The 24477-nt window shown below is 36.8% G+C and overlaps 1 protein-coding gene across 11 annotated transcripts in view; it reads right to left on the bottom strand.

Annotated features, from left to right (window-relative positions):
• DGKB (diacylglycerol kinase beta) overlaps nucleotides 1-24477 on the bottom strand; it is a 797684-nt gene that overhangs the window by 486739 nt on the left and 286468 nt on the right. For all 11 annotated transcript variants that reach the window (XR_010945490.1, XM_067746239.1, XM_067746240.1 and 8 more), the window contains 4 exons: nucleotides 17369-17486; nucleotides 14690-14778; nucleotides 14491-14607; nucleotides 4231-4329 (listed from right to left, as the gene is read on the bottom strand). Coding sequence is in view for 10 of the 11 variants with exons in the window: in XM_067746239.1 (XP_067602340.1) it covers nucleotides 4231-4329; nucleotides 14491-14607; nucleotides 14690-14778; nucleotides 17369-17486 (423 nt within the window). In the remaining variant the exon portion in view is untranslated. The remainder of the gene's footprint in view (nucleotides 1-4230; nucleotides 4330-14490; nucleotides 14608-14689; nucleotides 14779-17368; nucleotides 17487-24477) is intronic.

Here is a 24477-nt window from a genome sequence, read left to right as displayed (position 1 = left end):
GTGCAAAACAACTTTATTAATTTGTTTAAAGTTTTAGTATTTAAACAGTTAATGATTTTAAGAGTCAATGTACTTATTCCATGATTGGAAAGTAAACTTTAATTTCTACTTAGCAAGGCAGCAAGGTAAAGTGATTTAGGCTAATTTATTGACATGTACAAAACCACAAGGACTTCAAAGAGCAGGTGTACTTAGAGAATTACAAGTAGTTCAAATCCTTGATTCTAGTGTGTAAGGTGGTGTGTGAGGGATTAGACGGGTTGATCCAGTTAAAGAGCCTTGTTTACCATGCTAGAGAGTTTGTCATTGATTTAAAATACTTTAAATATTTAAGAAGGAAAATATTTTATTGTATTTTTTAAAGTGGATCCAGGGAGTAGTATCGAGAATGCAAAGAAAAGAGGAAATTCAGAGATTATGCTATTAGTACTAGGAGAATGCTGGAGAACAATTTTTGGGTGACATATGAGACAGTTACAGTTGGGCTGAAGAAAAGAGAAAGAACATCAGAATAGGCTGTCTAATGATTAATTTGATATTCAAGATGAGGCACCAATTATAATTCTTAGGTTTCTGGCTTGGGAAAGTTGGGGAATGAAGGTTCTAGAGAAGGCAAATAGGAGAAGGCCTATATTGGGATTTGGAGAAAGGGCAGAAATGATGAGCTCAGGGTATGAGCTCTGGGTCTTGGGTTCCGATCGTTCTTGGGTCCCGGTCCTGAATTGTCACTTCATAGCCATGTGACACAGGAAATTATTTAATCTGTTTGTCAGTTTCCTCATAGGTAAAATAGAGATAGTTACAATATTTACCTTATGGTGCCGCTGTGATGATTAAATTAATTCATACAAATCATTATCAATAACTGCAAACCCTTCATAATCTCAACTGTTTGTTACCTCACTCATTCTTGTAAATTGACACCAAAAACCTTGATTCCAACAATCTTTTTTTTTTCCCTTTTTTCCCGGGCCTCTCACTGTTGTGGCCTCTCCCGTTGCGGAGCACAGGCTCCGGATGCGCAGGCTCAGCGGCCATGGCTCACGGGCCCAGCCGCTCTGCGGCATGTGGGATCTTCCCGGACCGGGGCACGAACCCATGTCCCCTGCATCGGCAGGAGGACTCTCAACCACTGTGCCACCAGGGAAGCCCCCAAACAATCTTTGATTCCATTGTAATCCACAATGTATTTTCCTAACACCCCTTACTGTACTTCACTCTTCATGTCCTTACTTCCTTGTTTCCCAGCTTAATTTCCATGGCCAATCCCTATAATTACTCCCTTGCTCATACTCTCAACTCCTTTGCTTCTCTCTCATTTCATCATATTGGGCAAAACACAGTCTCATTAAGGCTGCCCCATGCCTATTCTACTCCTGGGCCTAGAACGTAACTGGAGAAATATGACTGAATATGACCAGAGAAATATACCCATCCAAGCTGACTGATCTTGTTCTAAATCCACAGTTATTAACAGGAAGAGACTTTTCATTATTCCCTGGCAATCATATGGTATTTCTTGATGCACGTAGCTCCCACTCTCCCAGGTGACTCATGTGTAACTCATTCCTGATCCTCAAAACTCTCATACCGTCTTTGCTCTTAGCAATGACCCACCTTCCTACTTTTCTAAGAAAATCTAAGTGTCATATCTTTTTTCCATTGTTACCCCCTGAACACACCAGTTAGATTGATTGTTCTTTTAAACATGTAAGTCAGATCACTCTCTCTTTTGGTCAAAAGCCTCTAATGGCTTCCAACTTCTTTCACAAGAAAAGCTAAAGACCTTAGAATAGCCTAAATTGTCCTACACATATGAAAATCTTAAGACGTATTTCACCTTCTCTACTAGTATTCCCCCTGCAGAAGGAGACCCAGTCACTAATTTCTTTGATGCACTTCAGCTATGTCAGGCTTCTCCTGCCTCTGAGTCTTTGCTTGTCCTTCTTTGGTGACTCCTCTGTCTACAAAGTGCTGGCCCCAGAGAGCCACATCGATGACTCCCTCACATTCCTCAACTCTTTACTCAATTATTTCCTTGGTGAACTCTTAACTACTTCTTTTATAATTGTAGTTCCAGCATTTCTTCTCTTCTTTTCCTACTTTAATTTTGTCCTTTAAGCTTTACATACCACCAGTAATTTAATATAACCAGGTACTAAATACTGTACTTATTGCTTTGTTTATTGACTATTTCACTCCACTGGAATGAAGACTCTATGAAGGCAAAGATTTGATTTGGGTTTTTACTGTTTTTCCTTCTACTGTTAATACTACTGGGTACATACTAGACTGCTCAGTAAATAAGTTGCTGTGATTACTTATAATAATGATAACATATCAGGCACGTAAACAACATGGAACCTCCAGGTTTCAGCACTTGAGATTCAGAATAGGAGGAGGAACTTAATATAAATTAATACAGTAATGAAATAAATAAATATCAAGATCCTGCTGGGAAAAATGTTAAGAGCAGAAAGCTGTGGCATGTGAGGGCAGGGCGTACGGATGAGCCAACATGGGGCAGGTTGAAATCTTGAAAGCTAGGAAAGATATTAAAAGGAAGTATCCAGAGAAGCAGAAGAAGAATAAGGAGACGATAGTATAATGGGTGTCAAGGTAAGGTAGACACTCATGAAAGAAGAGGTGGTTAGCAGTGCCTAATACTTCAGAGTATATAGTACCAAGGAAATGATAACGTAGCAAATGTCGAGCTACAAATCATGATAAATACCACAGGAAGATTTAATGAGTGAAAATAAATCTTCAGAATCAAAAGTATCTACAAAAGCAATGAAAGAGTTTGCAAGATTGTTAGAGACAGGACTATTCATTTAACCCATGTTCTTTACCTTTGATTCTCTCAAAGAAAGCAAGGATGGAATAATAAAAGAATGTATCTCATGTTTGAACTTATAAGACCAGAGGTTGATATAAGTAGGCCAAAGAAGTAGTCTCACTGAATTGAACAGGGCTTTATACCTAGATAGCTGGATAATAGAATGACATAATAGATTTCTTCTTATAGTTAAAATCTGAGCACAAGGATGCATCTAAAACAGTAAAATTACTACACTTCTTAAAGATAATGCAAATATATAAAAATTTTATAAGTTCTCTTTAAGAAAACACTACAAAAGAACATAATACCAAAATTCATCTAAAGTATTTTAATATGGCTCTCATTATTTTTAATTAATCTTATTTACTACAAGATGTATAATATATCTTACATGAAGAAAGGAAATTTAGAATTAGTTACTGCTCTCCTCAGCCCCATGGAGGTATTTACTTCTGCTTTATATTTGCAGTTTGAGAAGAGAGTTTTCTTTTTTTTAAATAAAGGAATTTAGATACAACCAGCATTTTACAGATAATTACAAAATGAATCATAAGTGGGTGCAAATTGAGTAATTTGATTAATTTCTAAGTTGACCTTTAGAAAAGTATTTGTCTAACATTTCTTACTTGTTGTATTTTTATTATATCAAACTGAAGTTCCAGCTAGTTAACTTCCATGTTGTTTTAAAAAAATGAGAACTGCATTATAGATATGATAGTTTGTTTTGTAAAATAACTGTTTCACTTTAGGAAAAATTTGGATTTTGAAATGTAATATGAATATTATCTTTGAATAGCTGCTTCTCTTTCTATCAAGATTTGTTCTTTTCAGGATTACCTCACTTACACATTTTTCCCTTGTATATTTATTAAATCAAGGAATTATTTTGCAGGTAAATTTATTGTTCACTAATGAAAGATAAAATACACCTAATGGCAGTGCGTAACTCTCTTCAAGGTGTGTGTCCTCATTCTAAGTAGCCTCTGACTTAGGTGAAAGACCTCCCGACTGCAGATACATAATGTGCATCTCCAGCAAAACTGTCCATAAGAATAACTTCATTATTCTGGGAAACCACATCTATAAAACGTGTAAAATGTGGAAGTGTTCTTCCCATACAATTTCTGGTAACTACAGCATGACTAAGTGATAAAACCTGAGTCAGCTTCAGTTACAGCATACCTTACTAAGACGTTTATTGTGCCACGAAGGAAAAAGGAAATACAGTGGGCAAAGGGGTATTTTCTGAAGCCATGAGGTATTTTAGGTCTATTGAGTTCTGCCTTGATCAATGGAAAAATGATCTCTGGAAGCACTGAGTGGTAGAGTGTACCAGTTAGTCACAGACACCCCCAGTTATAGCAGAATGATGAGAAGGAAAAACTCACCAGTACCACTGGACAAATTGCTGTAGGTGGTAAAATATGGTCCTTCAAAGGTCCGCAGTCACATTCAGGTTTCAGATGAGAAGCACATTTATTATGCAGCTAGGAAAGGAGAAAGAGGACACTATCAAATTTTGCATGGCAACAGCAAACATGAAGCAGATTATATTTTGCCCAAGATACAGCAAATATATTTAAAGAATTACAAGAACAAACCAACAAGATCATAAAGGAATTCATACTACATTTGCCCTTATATATATTCTACCTTAAATAAACTGTTTAGCAACTTCTGTGACCCAGCCTATATATTTTCCAATTCTCAGAAATGTTTATATTCGAAATGTGCTTTAGGTTTTCTACCAAAAAGCCTGATTTCTTTGACAAACACACATTATTGTCCATTACAGTCCTTCCTTGGCTTATCTGTCAGCATAATCTTGAAACTACTACGCACTGTGGATGCTTTTTTTTTGACCCTCCTGTTTTCTCAAAGTCATTCCAAAGTGCACAGCTCAGTATGGGGCATAATTGATCCCATCATTAGTTTTAACTTTCTAATTCAATATGTAAATGTAACCAAAGATTCATCTCAGTAGGAGCAGGATATAAATATAAGAAGACGATTATGATTATAAAAATTTATATTTATCAGCTCTACATTAAGTATGTGTATAATCATGTAACATGTTATTTCCTTTTCTACATGTAAAAATCTAAGCTGATATTTTTATCAACCTTGTCACAAGTTTAAATTAAGGTGTTATAACATAGTATATTAAATAGTGATTTTTTAAAAAATTGAGATGATAATTCTTATTGGAACCATACAGAATTGCTAAAGTAGTAGTTGTTTAAAGGCATCTAGGGGTATATCTGCCCTCCACTCCCTATCAGTTTAATATAAATATCCATACTTTAGAAAAATGATACATATTAATAAAATAACGTCTTGTTCAAAACCAAAAAGGAGCTGCTTCATTTTTCAGTTTTGAATCCAAAACCACCCCGTTTACGTCATGATTACATTAATTAATTTCCGCAGCAAACCTACCTTTGTAACAGTTAATTAACAACCAACCATAGGAGTCTAATGGGGTTGATCTACTGTTAGCGATCGTATAGCTCACCACTATTGAAGGGGTATTTCTGTCGTCCTTGAATCTAAAACATCTGTCACGTCCTGCCTTGGAGTTAAGGCTACCTGCACAGTAATTAACTCACACTAGGCCACATTACATGAAATAAAAGTATCTTTACACATTCATCAATAATTAGCAGTTCTGCTTCTCCGTGGATGTAAACTCCTTTTGAAAAAGTGGTTTAATCTTATCAGGCATTGCTGATCTTTGTCAAGAGGCAGGAGGTATTGAAGATAAAGAAGCAGTTGAAGTCACATGCAAAATAGGAATAAATTAACAGACACTCACTTGGCAAATGCAAAGTTTCCTCCAAACAAAATCAGTGACTGGTTTAAATATATTAATTTATTGGACTTAATTTTCTTAGAATAAATCATGGCCCTGAAATTTTGGATTTAAACCAATAGATTACCAAGTGTTACAGGTTAAATTGGTCTTTCCCCAAGTGATTTCCTAAATCCTGGTACTTGTGAATATGAACTCATTTGGAAATATCTTTGTAGATGTATTCAAGTTCAGTTGAAGTTATACTGAATTAGGCTGGGTCCTAATCCAATGACTGGTGTCCTTATAAGAAGAGAGAAATCTGGACATAAGGAGACAGATATGAAGGGAAGAAAGCCATGTGACAACGGAGGCAGAGATTTGGTGATGGAGCCACAGGCCAAGGGACACCAAGGACAGCCAAGGATGCAAGGCTCTACGAAGAGATATAAGAAAAAAATTCTGTCTGTACACATTGAGAAAGTACTGATTTTCACTCTTGACTGCAGTTAGTGAAGCTTTACATGCAACTCTGAAGGACAGAGATGCAGGGCACTGACCACAGGTACATAAGCTCAGGGCCTCAGCCTCCTCCATGCCTCCATACCATGTGTTTCTAACAATCTACAACTGATATGATAAGGGATGACTAACCTCTCTATACAGTTATTTGATGTAAGTTATTTGATGTTACCAGATGTAAGGAAAGATAACAAAGATAACATGAATTTAATGACAGCTTTTTGGCATTTAGGCTAGTTTCCCAGCAGGGGGGAAAAAAAAGGAACTGAGGACTCAGGTAGAATCACACAGTTGATAAGCCAAACAGAATGTGTGTGTAAAGGGTAACTCTTCGTATTGAGGTTGGAGGGTTTCAGAGCATAGGTACCAGCAAATGGTGCTATGAAATACTGCTGTCTGCAGAGCTAAATAAAACCAGCATGGCATTGTCCATTTTGATTGTCACGTGGTCCATATTCCCAAGTTTTGTCTAGGCAGCTGCAAGGCAGAGTCTTGCAAGAACCTAGGCATATAGCAGGGTCTACAAGGAGGTCAGTAACCATATCATCATCAGTGCAACAGGGAGACGCAGTGCAAGAAAATTCTCCTCCCCAAGAAGTCTGTATTAACTAATAATGTGCAAGGTGCCTTATACTTTTATGAACACTGGAGTCTGGCAGCTGTTATAGTTGGATGTCCATCAACATCATGAGATTATTTACAACCAGGAGTGTCAAACCAGAGGACACCATGTTGGAAAATACTGATCATTCCACAAGGTGTATAGCAGGTCTAGTGCATTTATCATACTGCTCAGAGACATACTTGAGGACAAAATATAAAACGTGAAAGCCAATGAGAAAATGCTTATAGTTCCCAGGACTATTTATCAAGATTAAAAGTGAACCTCATTTTTGCTGTGAAACTAAAACTTCTGCATAAAGTCTCTTTTTTTAAAAAAGAGCAAATATCAACAAAATAGAAACCATATAATAGAATTTAAAAGGTACTTTCCCCCAAAACTACCCCAAAATGGGTTATGTTCTGTTTCTTGATTAGGTGGTGGCTACACAGGGTGCTCATTTGTGGAAAACTCATTGAGCTCTACCCTTAAGATAGTTATACTTTTCTGCATGTATGTTATTTTTCAATAAAACTGTAAAAAGGAAAAAAAAAGTGAATATAACCAGCAATAAAAACAAGTTGCTAACACTGGTCACCACGACATTTTACAGAAAAAGACACAGCACAGCTGAGTCCTTCTCAGTGTCAATAAGATACTGAAGTCTGACAATTGTCTTAAAGATAACCCAGATCCCAAATCAGCAAAACAGAAAAAGCCTCGTCAAGAAGAGAAATAAACTAGAACACTGATGAATCCTGCCTCTTAAATGAAACGGCCAGTGAAGCCCCAGAGAAAGGAAATCGTTACCTTTTTAAAAGTGTTTTTATTTTTGTTCACATTTACCTCTGCATTTTTAAAGAGTAAGGCATAAAAATCTCAGGTCGTTATTTTATTATATGTACAGAAACGTCCATTCATGTTAAGGGAATTGGTCCCTTACCTAGGAAATTCATAAAATATAAACCAGCTATTCCTGGAAGTGAATTAAATACTTGGAAATAATTTCAGAGTTTATGACAATTTCCAATAGCACCTAATTTAGAGCCAGGTCTATGTTTATTGAAAACAGCTGTCTCAATTTAGGAAGAAAAAGAAAATGTGTGAATGATGTGTGTGTGTGTGTGTTTACTGGATGGAGTTGAGAAAAGAGTGAAGGCATTGTATTGAGAAGAAAGCAATGTAATCTAAGAAGTCAAAAGGGAGAAAAATAGAAAAAAAAAATTTCATAAGAATTTGGAGTCAAAAAAGAAATAAATCATTTTCCTACAGAAAAATGAAGTGACCAGATTTAGAGGTACATTTGCTGGTTTATATACATTTTTTCTAACATTTTGCCATTTCAGGGTGCTGCCTTAATGCTGGCATTGGCTAAAGCATGAACCTTTCTATTTTAAAGGCATCGGAAACCTTTAAACATTATTGTTAGGAGTTATTATTTTTTTATTTTTTTGGGGGGGTATTTGCCTCACTTTTTTATTTTTTAACATCTTTATTAGAGTATAATTGCTTTACAATGGTTAGTTTATGCTGTATAACAAAGTGAATCAGCTATATGTACACATATATCCCCATATCTACTGTCTCTTGTGTCTCCCTCCCTCCCACCCTCCCTATCCCACCCCCCCAGCTGGTCACAAAGCACCGAGCTGATCTCCCTGTGCTATGTGGCTGCTTCCCACTAGCTATCTATTTTACATTTGGTAGTGTATATATGTCCATGCCACTCTCTCACTTTGTCCCAGCTTACCCTTTCCCCTCCCCGTGTCCTCAAGTCCATTCTCTAGTAGGTCTGCGTCTTTATTCTGTCATACAGAATGAAGTCAGAAAGAGAAAAACAAATACCGTATGCTAACACATATATATGGAATCTAAAAAAACAAAAAATGGTCATGAAGAACCTAGGGGCAAGGCAGGAACAGAAATAAGGAGTTACTATTTTAAAAGAAGTAGCAGCCCTACATGATACCAAAAGTCAATAATCCACAGTCATCGTATAAGCTTTCGTTTGCGAAGCTCAAATGACATGTATCATCCTCCCATCCTGCGAGTCCTGCCTGACCGCGTGTATGTTACCGCAACCGGAGCAAATGATAACATGTTTTAAATAGAGGTTTTACATGTCAAGAAAATATGTTCATGGCAGAAATGAACAGGTATAAACAGTGTGATCTTAAGAATCAGAGAACGTAAGCAAGGGGAGGAGGAGAGAAGCAATGATGACATTCAGCCCGGCTGATTGAATTATAAAGCCCAGGGGAAATGGTTGCCTAATGGTAGAAGGTAGTTTATGCTGCTCTCACTTAGGATTTTTCTGTTTTTATTTTTTAAGTGGTTAGATTTACAGAAGGAGATAAAACCCAGTTCTAAGAGCCTAACATTCTATCTACATAATGGCAAATAGTATTACATCAAGAAGCCACAGGTTCTGAATAAAAAAAGGGTGCTAAAATGGTTTTTTTATCTTTAAGCATTTGTCTACACATTCTTGTATATCTGATGCAGATTTGAGTATTACAGGATGATTTAAAAAAAAATTTTAAATCATGCATTTAAAATTCACTATTTAGCAGTAAGAAGAACAGTGTTATCAGTCATGAAAGTGAATTATCGAGGACCTCCTCGAAAGTCAGCACTCCATCAAGATTTAGGGTTATTAGAAGAAAAATGTGTATACTGGACCCGGAGCTGGATGAGATTGTAGTCTAACAGTGTAGATGACGCTAGCATGCAGACGTGACACTGCTGGACAGCAGTTCAGTCTTTCCTTTGGTGTGGAATAAAAGCCTAGAAAGTGTTTAGAAAATGGCAAACATCATTATCAAGGAAAATTTCAAGGAAAATGTGGAACTTAATTTGATTCCTGAGGTATAGTCAAAATTTGAGGTGGGTGCCTTCAGGGGCAATACTAGAGTAAGCAAAATAGGGGGGAAGCATGGCTTTCCCAGAGGCCTGTCAACAGACATGCTCGGCTACAGCAGGGACTGGGCATACAGGGGACTACTATATACGTCATGTGCTTAGGTTTGGGTCGGATATTTGGAGAAGTAAAAACCAGGTTGAGGTAGGAAGAGGTGAGAGCTGCATTTATTATCACAGGACTATTATAGGTTGCTGAAGGTGGCATATGATAACAAACTAGTATTTTCAGAAGATGACTCTGGAGGTGGTTTGCAGCCTGTGTTATAGGAAAAGTACCTTCTGTTAGGGAGATAAGCCAAGATTTCTGACTCTAATCTAGTTAAGAGGTGCTAAGAGCCTGCACGTGGGCTGTGAATGGTGAAGACAAAAAACTCAAATCTGAGAGAGATATTTTAAGGGGAAAACTTCAAGTCTCAGAGATAGGTTGGATATATGAAATAGAGGTGAAAGACAAGGATAAAGGAGATTGACTTCTGTTTCCAATGATTGCAAACCTGATGTTACCATGTCTGATAGAATACAGCTGGAATAGCTGTTCTTAGTGAATATAAATAAATCAGCTTAGTCTAGGATTTAGTGATATTCGGGACCACATGGTTCTGGGTGCTTTTAGAATATGCAGGTGCTATTCTTAGACTGGGCGACTACAGACCCTTCCAGAAGTGAGTAAGAGATGGCATGAGTAACATTCATGGAGTGCCCTCTGTGAGCCACGGGATGGGTTTTGTGCCCTCATATGACATTTTAGCTAGTTTTCACTATGATAATAATTGTTCTTCCATAAGCACTAGTAGGTATAGGGCCTTCCCTGAACACAATGACATACATTTTTTTAAAAAATCCATTTAATTCTTACAAAAATCTTACAAAATAGGTATCATTAAGTCCATTTTACAAATTAGGAAGCTGGCCAAAGCTTTTTACATACTTGGCCCAAGATGGTACAGCTACTATCTTACTGGTTGGACAGAGACATTCTTAAGAATCTGGTCAGTCTAACTTATGACTAAGTTAAAACTCAAGCCATTTCCAAAAGTCATATGTACAAAGGAAGTGATGGCATTTGGAAAACCACTGAAATGAAGCCAGGTTTCGTTATCTTTGTTTCTCTCTGCAGTCTATTCCTCACGGACTCCGTTCAGATAGGTCTTACTAAAGCTCAGCTTTGACGGTGCCATATCCCATCGCAACTTCTGCTAGTTCTTTGCTATATTAATAGCACCTTCTGGGAAGCATTAAGACATAAGAAAGTAGATTCAGTTTGTTTAAAGGCAACCAGTAGTGTAAGTGTCAGTCAAAAGCAGATCAACTTTATACTAAAATTTTCATACAATAGTTCAGGAAGAAAGTATAATTATACTAAATATATAAATGTTTAGAGGTAAATATCCTCTGTTTAACCTAGGCAAAAAAAATCTATAAATTAATAGACAGAGTCTTATAATTGCTTAACATTAAAAACCAAAACAGCACAGAGGCTGAAGTTATTTTTAAGAAGGCTATATATATTCTTCTGGATACGTGAGGACTTATATAAAAATATCAAGTCTTGTTTCATGAACCAAACACCCACAGGAACCCCGGAGATCATGGTTTACAGCAAATCAGGCTAAAGTTAGCCAGAAGCCTCGGGTCTTGGGAGAGCTTAGTAAGAGGGCAGCCACTTTTCCCTGACTCTGCCTTACACCCTTCAGTGGTCCCTGGTTAGCCTGTGTCCTGAGTAGAACTCGGGATTTAAATACATTTACAGCTGATATTGTGCTTTGCTGTAGTGACCAAACAGTCATCTTCATGTACACTCTGATCTTTTGTTAAGAATAAGATGTTAGGGACATCCTGTCTGAACTGAATTAGATATGAAATCCTTAGATTTTAAAAAGCAGAGTTTATCCACAGGTAGCACCTTCTTTCCTATAAAAGGAAAGGCCTAATTTCTTACAACACTAGGAACAGGATCAAGACCAAATATAAATATGTAACTGGAGAGTGCCTGGGCTAGAAATACAGATTTTGGAGTCACAGATGAGAGGAACCACTAAAACAAAAGAAAGAAAACAAGAAAAACAAAATGGAATATAAAACAAGAAAAAAATCTCAAGATGCCCTGATTATCAATAAGACCGTTAGCAATGGTAACTTTGAGGAGAATGATTCCCATAGAATGAGAAGGGCAGAAGGTATACCTCATAGAGATTAAATGGGGGAAGGAGAAGAGGAGTCAAGTAAAGAAACTTAAAATCTCCAAAAGCTTTTCTATTAGGAAAGGTAGCAATGCATAGTTTTATTTAATTTTCTTTAAATTTATTTATTTTTATTTTTGGCTGTGCTGGGTCTCTGTTGCTGCGCGTGGGCTTTCTCTAGTTGTGGCGAGAAGGGGCTACTCTTCGTTGCGGTGTGTGGGCCTCTCATTGTCATGGCTACTCTTGTGGCGGAGCACGGGCTCTAGGTGCATGGGCTTCAGTAGTTGTGGTGTGCGGGTTTCAGTAGTTGTGGCTCGCGGGCTCTAGAGCATAGGCTCAGTAGTTGTAGCACACAGGCTTTGTTGCTCCGTAGCATGTGGGATCTTCCCGGGCCAGGGATCAAACCCATGTCTTCTGCATTGGCAGGCAGATTCTTAACCACTGCGCCACCGGGGAAGCCCAGGAATGCATATTTTTAGAGCGTTCTAACTTTAAACACATTGTTTTTTTTTCCAAGAAATAAAAATAGGAGGGGCTTCCCCGGTGGCGCAGTGGTTGAGAGTCCACCTGCCGATGCAGGGGGCACGGGTTCGTGCCCCGGTCCGGAAAGATCCCACATGCCGCAGAGCGGCTGGGCCCGTGAGCCAGGGCGGCTAAGCCTGCGCGTCCGGAGCCTGTGCTCCGCAATGGGAGAGGTCACAACATTGAGGGGCCCGCGTACCACAAAAAAAAAAAACAGGAAAGAAAATAACAGATCTAAAACATTACACTTGAAATGTATGAAGGAGGGCTTCCCTGGCAGTGGTTGAGAGTCCGCCTGCCGATGCAGGGGACACGGGTTCGTGCCCCGGTCCGGGAAGATCTCACGTGCTGCGGAGTGGCTGGGCCCGTGAGCCATGGCCGCTGAGCCTGCGCGTCCGGAGCCTGTGCTCCGCAACGAGAGAGGCCACAATGGTGAGAGGCCCGCGTACAGCAAAAAAAAAAAAAAAAAAAAGAAATGTATGAAGGATGGCAAAATAACTTGAAATACAATGAAGAAATAAATTCTGATATTCTCTAACTTCAGTTTATAGTAAAGATATAATTAATGAAAGATGCACTTTATGGGGAAAGTAAGAGGAATGGGCTCCTATAAGATCAGAAATAAAACCGAAATATTTTTATAGATGCTTAGCAAGAAAAAAAAAGAAAACTAATATTTTTTAACAGCCCAAATTTTTTAAAAAATGAAATAGTTTTGGTCTTCTTAAAACTGAGAACTCAACATGTTTAAGTAATTTCTATGTGTAATTTAAAACATTGTTAGACGCTTTATTACAATAACCAAATACTTCAAAAAAATAAAACTGTCTTTCATAATTGAGGAAATTTCAAATGTAAATATAATTTAACCGAGTAATAGCTGAAAATGATTGAAGAAAATGTGTTCATTTTTAAAAAGTACTTAATTGTACTTTTGAAATGCAAGTCACAGTTTGTTTTTCTCATTATCCTGTGTGTATGTGTGTGTGTGTGTTTAAGAAAAATTTTTAAATGGCGTGTGTGTTGGGAAGGGGTGTTGAGGGGCACTACAGAGAAACGTATCTGCTTAACTGAAACAACGCTCCCTACCGTTTTATTCCCACAAAAGCAAGAATAATTTGCCCTGTAACAAGATGACTCATACACTAGCTGTAAAAAGAAAACACAACTGATGGGGGAAAAAACCCAGCCCCATAAACGTTTTTGGACCAAACTGTAAAAACTGGCTATTCTTAAAAATGTGCGTTCTAATTAATTTCCAGAAGTACAACATGAAACACTAGAGGTACCATCTAACAACTGCATTTATTCCAGAAGTTACTTGAAGCAGCTTTGACAATTAAGCAAACTAGGTAGAGTGCTAAGATTTCCTGGGAAAGACCAAGGAACCTCTCCTTTCTCGACTGTCAATACCATTAATGACTAGCGTTTACATCCGTATCTGTTATCCCTCAACTTATGATAATTAACTAAAGGAGCAAGGCAACACCATGTTGTAAAGAAGGGTTAACTGAGTTCTTAGAAGCACCAAGATCTAAAATATGGACCACCTGCATCTCTACCTAGTCATGTGGTCATTGATGATTTGCATAGATTTTTCTTGGTCTTAGTGTCCTCACTATAAAATTAAGTCTTTGTACCACATTATTCATTGTGCTACCCTTTTTAAGCCCATAGATTCTATGATTGGAATAAATTTAGAACATGTAGAATAGAAAATTTTACCAGAAAAGTGTTTTCGGGCAGAGGGATAGCTGAGCTCTACCCAGTCAGTATCCCAGGCTCACTGCCCACCCACAGCCATGGTGTCTGGTTACCTTCCTGGCAGCTCCTAGAACTCCATGGAGTACAGATTGAACACCTTATGACAGTATTATCTCTAAGGTTGTCACTAGCTCTAAAATTCTCGATTCTATGAGGACAAATCTGACCTTGACATTTATCCCTTTGGGAGCCACACATGATATAAGAGGCCCCCATGAATTTATGCTAACTTGGACTTAGTCTAAAATTCAGGATGGCCTTCCAGGATAGGACTCATCAGAGAACATGGGATATACCATCTTCATCGTGAGTGAATGCTAGAGATTTATCCTTCGATGTTACTCACTGTGATCTGACACCAAACACAATGCAGTCCTGTCAAGCCCTGGTAACATTTAACCGTTTTGTGGCACTTATCACACTTGGTTGGGCAGTTGCCTTCAACCCAGTAATGACGCATCACCTAGAACACAACAGAAGCACCGTGGTAAGAGGAGGCATCCATAAACACCACCCTCAAAAAGCAAGCATGGCCACACACTTACATCAGTGTTCTTCTTGGACTTTACGTAAGTCTTGATGCAAGAAGGAGGTGCTCTAGCCACGCAGCGCTCATGGACTGTGTACTTGCAAACTGAAAGGAAACATGTACGCAAATTCAGAGCTAATCCTGGTCCTGATTGCAATTTTATACAGAAAGAATGACATTAACAGAAGCTCGTTTCATAGCCACTGCTCCCTAATCAATCCAATCAGCCACATCAAGGAAAAGTCCAACTCGACTGTTTTTACCATGGAATACAAAAGGCCAATTAGTACAGGAAATATTATGCATGTGAAGAACCAAGACTCCTCTATCATGGCAATAGCAGGAAATGCTTAATTAAATCAGGCCTCACTCAAATTTTTCACAATAATTCCCAGATGACAAACATACTAAAGACAAATTGATGACTGCCAAATGGCTTGGTGTCATTTGCTAGAAGGAAGAGATCTATATTTTACAAAGTATAGGCATGAGAGCAGCTGGCAGGCATGGGAATAAAAGCCCATGAGTTTATGCTATTTTGTCTATTGATTTATCTAAACCTTAAATGGCTGATTAGTCTATTTCCAGAGAATAGATTTCATCATATGCCAGGCCTTCAGTTAAACTTCATCCCTCATTGCCATCGTGGCACTGTTTGTCCAAAAGGAACAACCTTTGCTGGGCAGCATATTGTATATATATATGCAAAATTTTATATGTATCTGCAAATATGTATAGAAACACATGTACAAACATATATATGTGTGTGTATATAAAATGTATAATGTATATAAAAAACCAACACGTACACTTTATTGGCATCTTTAAACTACTTCATGGCTTGATTCTCAATATAACTCAGGGTCATATACAGATATTCTTTAATAAAACACTGGTTTCAAATTAAGAATTCTAAATGCATAAATACATAGAATAAAAATTAAGTAAAAAACAACCAAGCAGCTCTCTCCATATAATAAACAAAAATTGACCACTGCATGAAGTTAGAATGAAAATATAATATTTATATAGTAAAACTATTCCCAAACATCCACTTCTGTGATTTCCTTTGGCAACACTGAGGAAGAAAATGCAGTTTCTCTTCTCTTCCACATTGGCAATAATGTTGAGTATTACATTTGCACACTAATCAGTTAAAATCTGTGAGCAAGGTTCTCACTCTTATATGATATTGCCTATGTTATTTGAGAATTACCATTTTGTTTCATAAGCTCCCATCAATAGACAGTACCATGAAAAATTATTTTCCTTAAAAATAATAAAACTTTGAAAACAAATTGCTTCCTTTGTACATGGAGAATGTTCTGGTACAAACAGCCTTTTAAATGTGGCCACTAGAAACTACCCTCTAAAGCGGCACGAGGTAATTTTATGTAACTTTATTGAAATCCTTAAACACGTAAGAAATCACTTAAAAGTGTACCTACTATATGGTTTTTAATGTAAAGTAAAACATCTGAGAGAAAGGCAACTCCCAAATATGCTACCAAACAAGCTGTTAGCTAAAAATAATATCTGAAAGTTATGTATTATATGGAAGCCAGGTAAAAAATTAGATTTAATATAAATGCACGAAAATGGGATATGTCTAATGAACTTGACAATTTCAGTAACTCCATACACTGCAGAAAAGGGCGTGGATGGACAACGTGCTGGACCAAGACAAAGTCACACTTTAGTGAGGAGGACTCAATATTCCCTCTGTTTTTTTTTTTGGCGGTACACGGGAGACTCTCTCTCAACAGTGAGAGCACTGTTGTGGCCTCTCCCGTTGCGGAGCACAGGCTCCGGACGCACAGGCTCAGCGGCCATGGCTCACGGGCCCAGCCGCTCCGTGGCATGTGGGATCTTCCCGGACCGGGGCATGAACCCGTGTCCCCTGCATCGGCAGGCGGACTCTCAACCACTGAGCCACCAGGGAAGCCCTCCCTCTGTTTTAGCAGAGGCATCAGGGAATGCAAAAGTTCCTCAGGTATACATGTTGTTTATTTAAAACTTCTTAAGTGCCTTTTATGAATTGTTACATATACTACCAGAAAGTACGCCATAGAATAAAATAAATATTGTAAAGATAAGTGTACCAAAATAAAAATAATGGCCACAATTCATGAACTGGCAACACTTTGGGTTCTAATATCCATTAACCATATATTAGATTTTCTTCGTTATAGAATTAAGAATCATGTGCCTGAGGTATAAGATTAGTGTGTATTCCTTGTGATTTCTTAGTTTGAATGGAAACTGATAATCAATCATCTTTAAAAGACTGAAAGGAATTAGCTCATAATAGGAAGACAATGTGAATAAAGCGATAACTTAGGGAGGGAAAAAAGACAAATATGCATAAGATATAAATATGAGAGACCAATGGATATTTTCATAATACTCCCAGAAGAAATGGGAACCATGAATAAATTAAACTACAGTGGAAAAAAAATGGCTAGTGAATTGGGAAATGTCCCTATTTCTTTTCCAAGAAGAAGGTTTTCCAAAATTGAAGAAAGTTAAAACTAGAGTGATCTAAACCTTCAGAAACATACTTCAGGGAAAGATAAATCATAGGTACGGGAAGGGTCAGGTGATTTCTTAACTCCGTCTACAAATAGGACTATTCCACGAAATCAATCGCTTCTCACCAGAGGTGATGACATCCGGGCAAAGCAAACATACTCACAGGAGCAGCAGAGGCCCTGCTTCCCCACGCCGATCAGCATGTTCAAGCAAAGATTGCAGTAGGCAGGTTTGTTAAAGTGCTTGAGTCGCCACACATGCTGTCCGTCATCCTTCACATTCTGCACGGGACGCAAGAGAAAAAGATTTCACTTAATGAAGTAAACAGTGGAATATGTAAGTGCCAATAAAATTCAGAGCTGGACTGAAGCATTTGAAGACAATCTGTTATTTCATCTCTGACTTTCTCCAAGATTGCCACAGAGTCTAGAAAACCACATGTGCTCTAGTGGAATGAGATCCTGCTAACAAATATCGGATGCTATAGCAACCCACAAATTCTTGCCTAATATCAACAGTTCAACAGCAGGTCCCAACCATCATAACTGTCCGCCAAACTGAGAACTCCTCAGAACAGAGGCGTGTTTGCCTCACCTCTGTATACTTTAGTCCTAGCACAATTCCATAAACAAATCAGTGAATAAAGGAAGAGAAAATACTCTTGAGTGGAAGATTCTGAGAGATGAAAACCTTGACAGAATATGTTAACCCTTGCTTAATGGTAGGAATATGCAAATTTCATGATGGTGGTTAGCTCTTATAAGGAGGTAGAAGGGTGGGATGGGATGGGAAAGAATGACACTTAAAAGTAAGTTATTCATGATATTCTGAGGCTTCAGTTGGGGGATTCCTTATATGTTATAATTGACGCTAACATATTTTTGTATGTCTCAAATACAAAATTTAAAAACATAAACTTTTATAAGGCTCTAATTAAATTATTTTGCTTCTCTTTTACAAAATATGAATGATTTTAATCTCATGGAAAGATGGCAAAAATATTAAAACTATATTACTGTATTTATTTATAATAGTCTCTACCATTATTTGCCACAATAAAACCTTGAGTTCAATTAATTCACATTTTAGCAAAACGACTGTAATTATTATTTATTCTTCTAAGTAAAACTCTATATAATATTATAATAGCTATTCTCTATTAGATACATTGAAGTAAAATGAAATAATATGATGCTTAAGATTCCTTGCAAGGAGGTGAAGATATTAAATGAAGTTATTATACATCATTACTTTTATTACCATCATTTTCTGTATTAACATGTAGTCCTTGTACATCATATACCAAACTATATCAAACTCAGATTAATTTTAGACATTATTTATTGGTATTCTATAGAAACCACTGCAGGTCATGGTTTTTTAGGTTAGTCAAGTTGCCATACTTCTTAGAACACGTTGAGCTAATACTTTTTTGAGCACCTATTATGTGCTGGGGCACTAATACAAATTCTGTGGTAGTGAGACAGTACAAACATGTCCAGATCATTTTGTTTCTCTGGATAATAAAATATTAATAATCATGCTTCCTAACTACTTTTTCCTATTCCCTATCAAGAGATAAACCACCAGATCTGAAGTACCCAATTGAATCCACAGTAACTAATTCCTACATTAGAACCAGAAATGTCAAATTTGCATCATAATATGAAACATTAATGAAAATGCATTCTGGGAGATAATTCTCCATGGGTCTCTTGAATTTCTGCACATTTTGTAAGCAGAAGAACTGTCCTTTTCTCCAAGTTATCTTTTCAAAGGTGTTTGAATAACATACAGCCTTGCACAACAGAGATGTGCAGAGGGCAGGTTTCCTTACTGTCCGGTGTAATAAAGATAATTTCTCCCTTCTAAGCAAAGGTTTAGCAAGTTTGTTTACTGCGTATTATAAAAGATGTAGTTTCCCCAAGCCAGGGGTTCTGAGCTCTGATGCTGTGCAAGGCAATTACTTGGACCTCTCTCCATCACCCCTAAGAGACTTCATGGGCCAGGAGAACTAGCTCAGATGTGAAGCTCCTATTGCTTCTTTGCTGTGAGTAAACAAGTTTTTGTTTCTGACCCAGGCACTCATGTCCTCTGCCAGCACCCATGGAACTGTGGCAAGCTCACTTGTTCACTTGCAGGTAGGGCAACTCTCAGACCCTTCATGGTTCTTGACAATGCTCAGCTTCATTTTCCTGCCAAAGAACTAACAAGTTCTCAGCAAAAGCACTTCTGCAGAAGGTGCCATGGAGGGGACATCAGAAGACAATGGTGTTTCAGGGGTTTTTTTCCAAAGCTTAAGAAATAGATTTTATAGTAATTTCTGAATCCAGTTCTGGTCTGCTCAAGTCATATGATTTCTAGTATCTTTATTATGTGAATGGAATGCTTTATATATTTGTTTAATTTTGCTATAGCTTCCAAACTACTATGTTTTAAAATTTCTATTCCTTCAAATAAGAGTAAGATACCCTGATGTTAAAAGTTAAAGAGGTTAATTTTTTTAAACATATTGATAAAGTTAGCATTAAGTATTAGTTTAAATAATTAGATTAATGCTTAAAAAGACATTTTTAAGTGAAAAGGAGAAAAGAAAATTTAATTTTCATATGTATTACTGTTCTCATAAGCCTTGTCATTTTATTTTTAAATGAGTGTCCATTACATGTGAATAAGCCTTCTCTTGTTGAAGAGCACATATGGACTAAGTTAGCTGGCATTTTCCTTATCAAAAAATAAACAAGTCTGAACGTGGGTGTTCTGTCAATCAGAACACTTAGCCATGTTACAGGCTGCCACTGATGCACAAATCCATTACCCCGACATAAAATGCTCTACCAAAAAACAAATTAAATCACTTTATAGCTCTTAGCCGGATACATTGCCAGAATATTCAGAGGATGAAATATGTATGTGACTTCAAGAGAAGAAATTGAAACCAGGAGCCAACTACTTCTAAGCAGCGCAAATTAAACGCCAACGCTATGTATTTTCATGTCTTGTCTTGTTTGTCTTATTTAGATGGTAAACTTACTGGGGAAGGGGGAGACTCTGTCCCTTACTATATTCTATCAGCCAGTAGAGCATACGCCTCTTAGTACTTCTACTGCAAATAAATATTTATTGTCATAGAGAGGAATTCATTTTTATAAAAAAGCAATGAAGAGGGAATCTGGAAGGCTTGATTCCTGGCCTCTGATGAAAATGTGGATAAGCCATTTCACCTTTCTTATTTTCCTCTCTAATAAAATGAAAGTAACCACTTTCCTCACCCAGGCCATGGTGTGAGGTTTCATTATACAATACCTGTGAAGTCAATTTAGCTCCTCAGAAGACTGGTGTTATATAAACAGCAAATATTATTACCGTCATTGGGTTGAGCTGTGTAACATCCCAGTGTTTCAGCCAAAAGATTTGAGAAGGATGTTGGTAGGTTTATGATACTTTATTTCATAAAAGTTGTGTTCTACTGGTTTTTACATTACCAGACATTATTCTTAATGAAAATTTATTCCTGATATTTAGTAAACACTGTATTTTATAATGAAGCAGTTCAGTTCTGTGCATGTGTCAGAGAAACGTTTAATGAAACACAGGCAAATTAACACAGAGAGGGAGTGCCAGGGTCTTCCTCGCCTTCTAATCCCTTGTAAGTCAAAAGGAGGCTTTGAAGGGACGAATGCTGTCTGGAAAATACTGAAAACTATTTCATTATCTTAGTGATTTCTAAAGTATTAGTTTTTTCTGTAAATACCTCAAAGATTGCAGACAGTGTTCAAGTGAACTAGGGCTGTTATAAATAATATCATTTTTTTCGAAGGACCTCAAGGAGAAATTTCACTGATGTCACAGCCAAAATGCTCCCATCCCCCTGCCTAGCCAGGTCCCTGTTTCAACTGACCTCACTTATGACACATAGAAGAGCTAAGGTCGCACATGGATTCCAACTCAAGAAATAAGTGCCGTTAAACTACCTTACTTTTCTGTTCAAGGTCTCCCCAAAATTATAATGATAGGAAAGAAACTGTTCTTTTAGACAAAAAGATGAACTATATCAAGCCTGAGGAAAGAGAATGCAGAAAGAAGTTTTAAAATTCTGAGTGGAGCTGCAATCAGCTGCCCATCTCCAGATCCCACTTTCTGAAGTCAGGCTCAGACCCTAATAGTCTTAAGGTTCAAATGCCATTTCAACTGTCAGTAGCATCACGTGGTTATTTTCCTTGAATGACCCAGTGTGGAATCTCAAGAATTGTTGCATTTATCCAGCTTCATAACTCCTTTCTAGATTGTGCAAACAGCAGAACAACATCTTAATCAAATTAAATTTTAAAAAATAGAGTGTGAAACATTAGTTTTCCAAATATAGCTTAGTCTATTAAGAATACATCATCTTCTGCTTTCCATCATACTCATCAAGGGACACATTTCATCAGAAATCAGGAAGCAAACCAAAGAATTACTTCTACTTTATTGAATCAGGCAAAAAACTGTATCCTAAAACATTTCAATCAATGGCAAAGTTTAAACTATATATAGGGATTAAAGACCAGGACTCTGAGAACATATAGTGAAATCAACATACATAACCTTTCAAAAATCATACAGGCCAGATTTGGGCCCAACAATCCAACACTAAGAAGTGAAGGTATCCTTATTTTAAGCCAGGCTCCTATTTAAATGTGTATTCCTGTTTTTATGATAATATGAATTCAGGAATTTTCCTTGAAAAACCTAATAATGATCCAAGATTACAGATTTCAGGAACTGGAGCATTACTAATTATCCTGTTCATCGAGGAAAACAAATGTTTGAACTGAGAGGATATCAGGAAAGGAAAGTGATATTCCTGACTAATTTCTTTTTACATGTCCAGATAAGATGACTGGCAAAAAAGTGACCTAGTTAGTTAATAATCAAGCCAGGGTGAAGGCCAATTTGATAACGTTCACTACCACTCTACTATCTCTTCATTAGTCCTTATGTCTTGCTGGGGTGGTCTAATTGAGCTAAATTGAAAAAAAAAATCAGATTTCTCTTTCCAAGATAATTTTAAAACAGTTAACACTCATTCTGTTTGTACGACAGATTAATGATAGAATAACTTGGGGGTCAGCAAAACTATGGCCCTTGGGTCAAATATGGCCAGCAAGCTATTTTGTAAATAAAGTTTTATTGGAACACAGCCCTGCTGTCATTTAGGTGGTGTCTGTGGTGGCTTTTGCACTGTAGTGGCAGAGTCTAGCAGTTACAACAGAGACCTTATGACCCACAAAGCCTAAACTATTAACTTTCTGTCCTTTTACAGGCAAAGTTTGCCAATCACTAGAGCAGAGTTTATTGCTAGATACAGTTATTTAAAAAAGAAAATCATTTTCCTTCAAAATAAGATTTTTTTAAAAAGCAATTCTTCACTGAGATGAATGCTGAAGGAAGAATGAGTAAGTCTCAGGCATAAATTTTTCATTGTAATCAAAATCACATATGCCACCCAAACACTCGATTTTACTTCAGATGTAAGAGACTATACCATTTCATACTGGGTCTCATGAAGTGTGAAGGACTTCTTGTAAGAGAAAGGAAATGACTTCTACTCCCTAGCATTTGATAAAGAATTAGGTTCTGATAAACTACAATTCTGATCCTAGCACCACAATGGGTATTAGGTAAAATAGAGTACTTTAAAAAATTCTGTTGATGGAGAAAAATGAACTACAATAAAATCACAACTGCTCTGCCTTACATTGCACGTGAGGACTGCTCTCCCAGGGCAATATTCTTATCTGGGTAATTGGGCTAATACACCACGGTCACTTTCAAATACACTGTGGTATTTAACATGCACTATCAATTAGCATCTACTCCCTGAGCTCATAATTGACAATAGACAAGAATATACAGGACAACATAACAAGACAGGCCTCACAATAAATGGCTGAATTCAACCTAAAGCTTCTAGATTTCCAATCTTATAAGCAAAAGTGGGGGGCGAAGTAGAAGGGAATGACACCATGAATCAAATTCTCTACAGGTAATAACAAAACACATTTACTGCCTACAGAAAAGGAAATAAATCTCAATTACTAAAAAAGGCCCTCATCACTCAGTTGTCATTGTGTCATTACTGGTTTGTAAAACACCTACCATGCCTGGGAATTAAAAAGCTGTTTTTAACAAATAGATGCTCTGATTTGTGATCATAATTACATAGATTTTCCATCTTATTAAAAGCCAATTTTAAAAACATTATTGACTTATTCTTTTTTTAAGAAGTGAAGAAAATACTCTCAGAATTGTTCTTCACAGGGGAACCATCCAACCTCATATCCAAGTTGATCTACAAATGTTAAATAATGTAGCCCTGCCATCTAGTGGCCATCACTGGGAACAAAACTTTGGAACACAGCTTGGGTTTCTTTGAAACCCTGAATCGATTTCTCCTATTAGCTCCAAAAAAAAATCTTTTAACGAAAAACATAAAATATAAATCTAAGAATATGAATATAAAGTAAATTATGTATCATTAACCTGATGGACATTAATGGCAAAGAATTGTCATTCCGTTGAAATAAAGTTACTGCTACACTAGAAACTGATGAGGTACATTGTATTTGTTTAAAATATTTTTAGTTAAATCCACATAGATTTGTGGACTATATTTACCAATGCTATTTTCATAATTTCACAAATATATGTATTTATGAATAAAACTAAAGAATTTCTAAGTAATATTTTCCAAAAGAAAACATTATTTCAAAATCTTTCTGTGATATTAAAAATATAGATGACTATATCTCCATTACTTACTTCTTTCATTCTCTCATGCAAGAATTTCCATAAATATTTAGAATAAAAACATTTTATCTTTAAAAATATAAAATTCCCTTTGGGAACCATTATCAATAGTATTTCTTGAATAGTCATTTGTCAACTATTTTTCAGTATAGAATATACACCAAACCTTACAAAGTTAACATTTAGTCAGTTTTCTTTCTGTTTTCTCCCAACAGTCTGATTTACATATGCTTTTGACAGAAGGTATATTAAACAATAAACACATATTTATGATACAGAGATATAGTAAGTTATTACAAAAGATACTAGGTTATGTATAGTATAAGAACATCAGATACAGGAAGTATTGCTTCATTAATTTGTAAAATGTAGAAATATGTATCTATTAACAATAAGGTCTATATTAACTTTGTTTTAATAAATTATTTACTTTAAGGGTAATTTCCTATTTATCATCTATTAGTAATTTTTCTTTTCCTT

The sequence above is a fragment of the Pseudorca crassidens genome, chromosome 8 (genome assembly GCF_039906515.1).
Source record: "Pseudorca crassidens isolate mPseCra1 chromosome 8, mPseCra1.hap1, whole genome shotgun sequence".
In the NCBI taxonomy this organism is placed as follows: Eukaryota; Metazoa; Chordata; class Mammalia; order Artiodactyla; family Delphinidae; genus Pseudorca; species Pseudorca crassidens.
The sequence above is the reverse complement of the archived record's forward strand: the minus strand, read 5'-3'. Positions and strand labels throughout refer to the sequence as shown.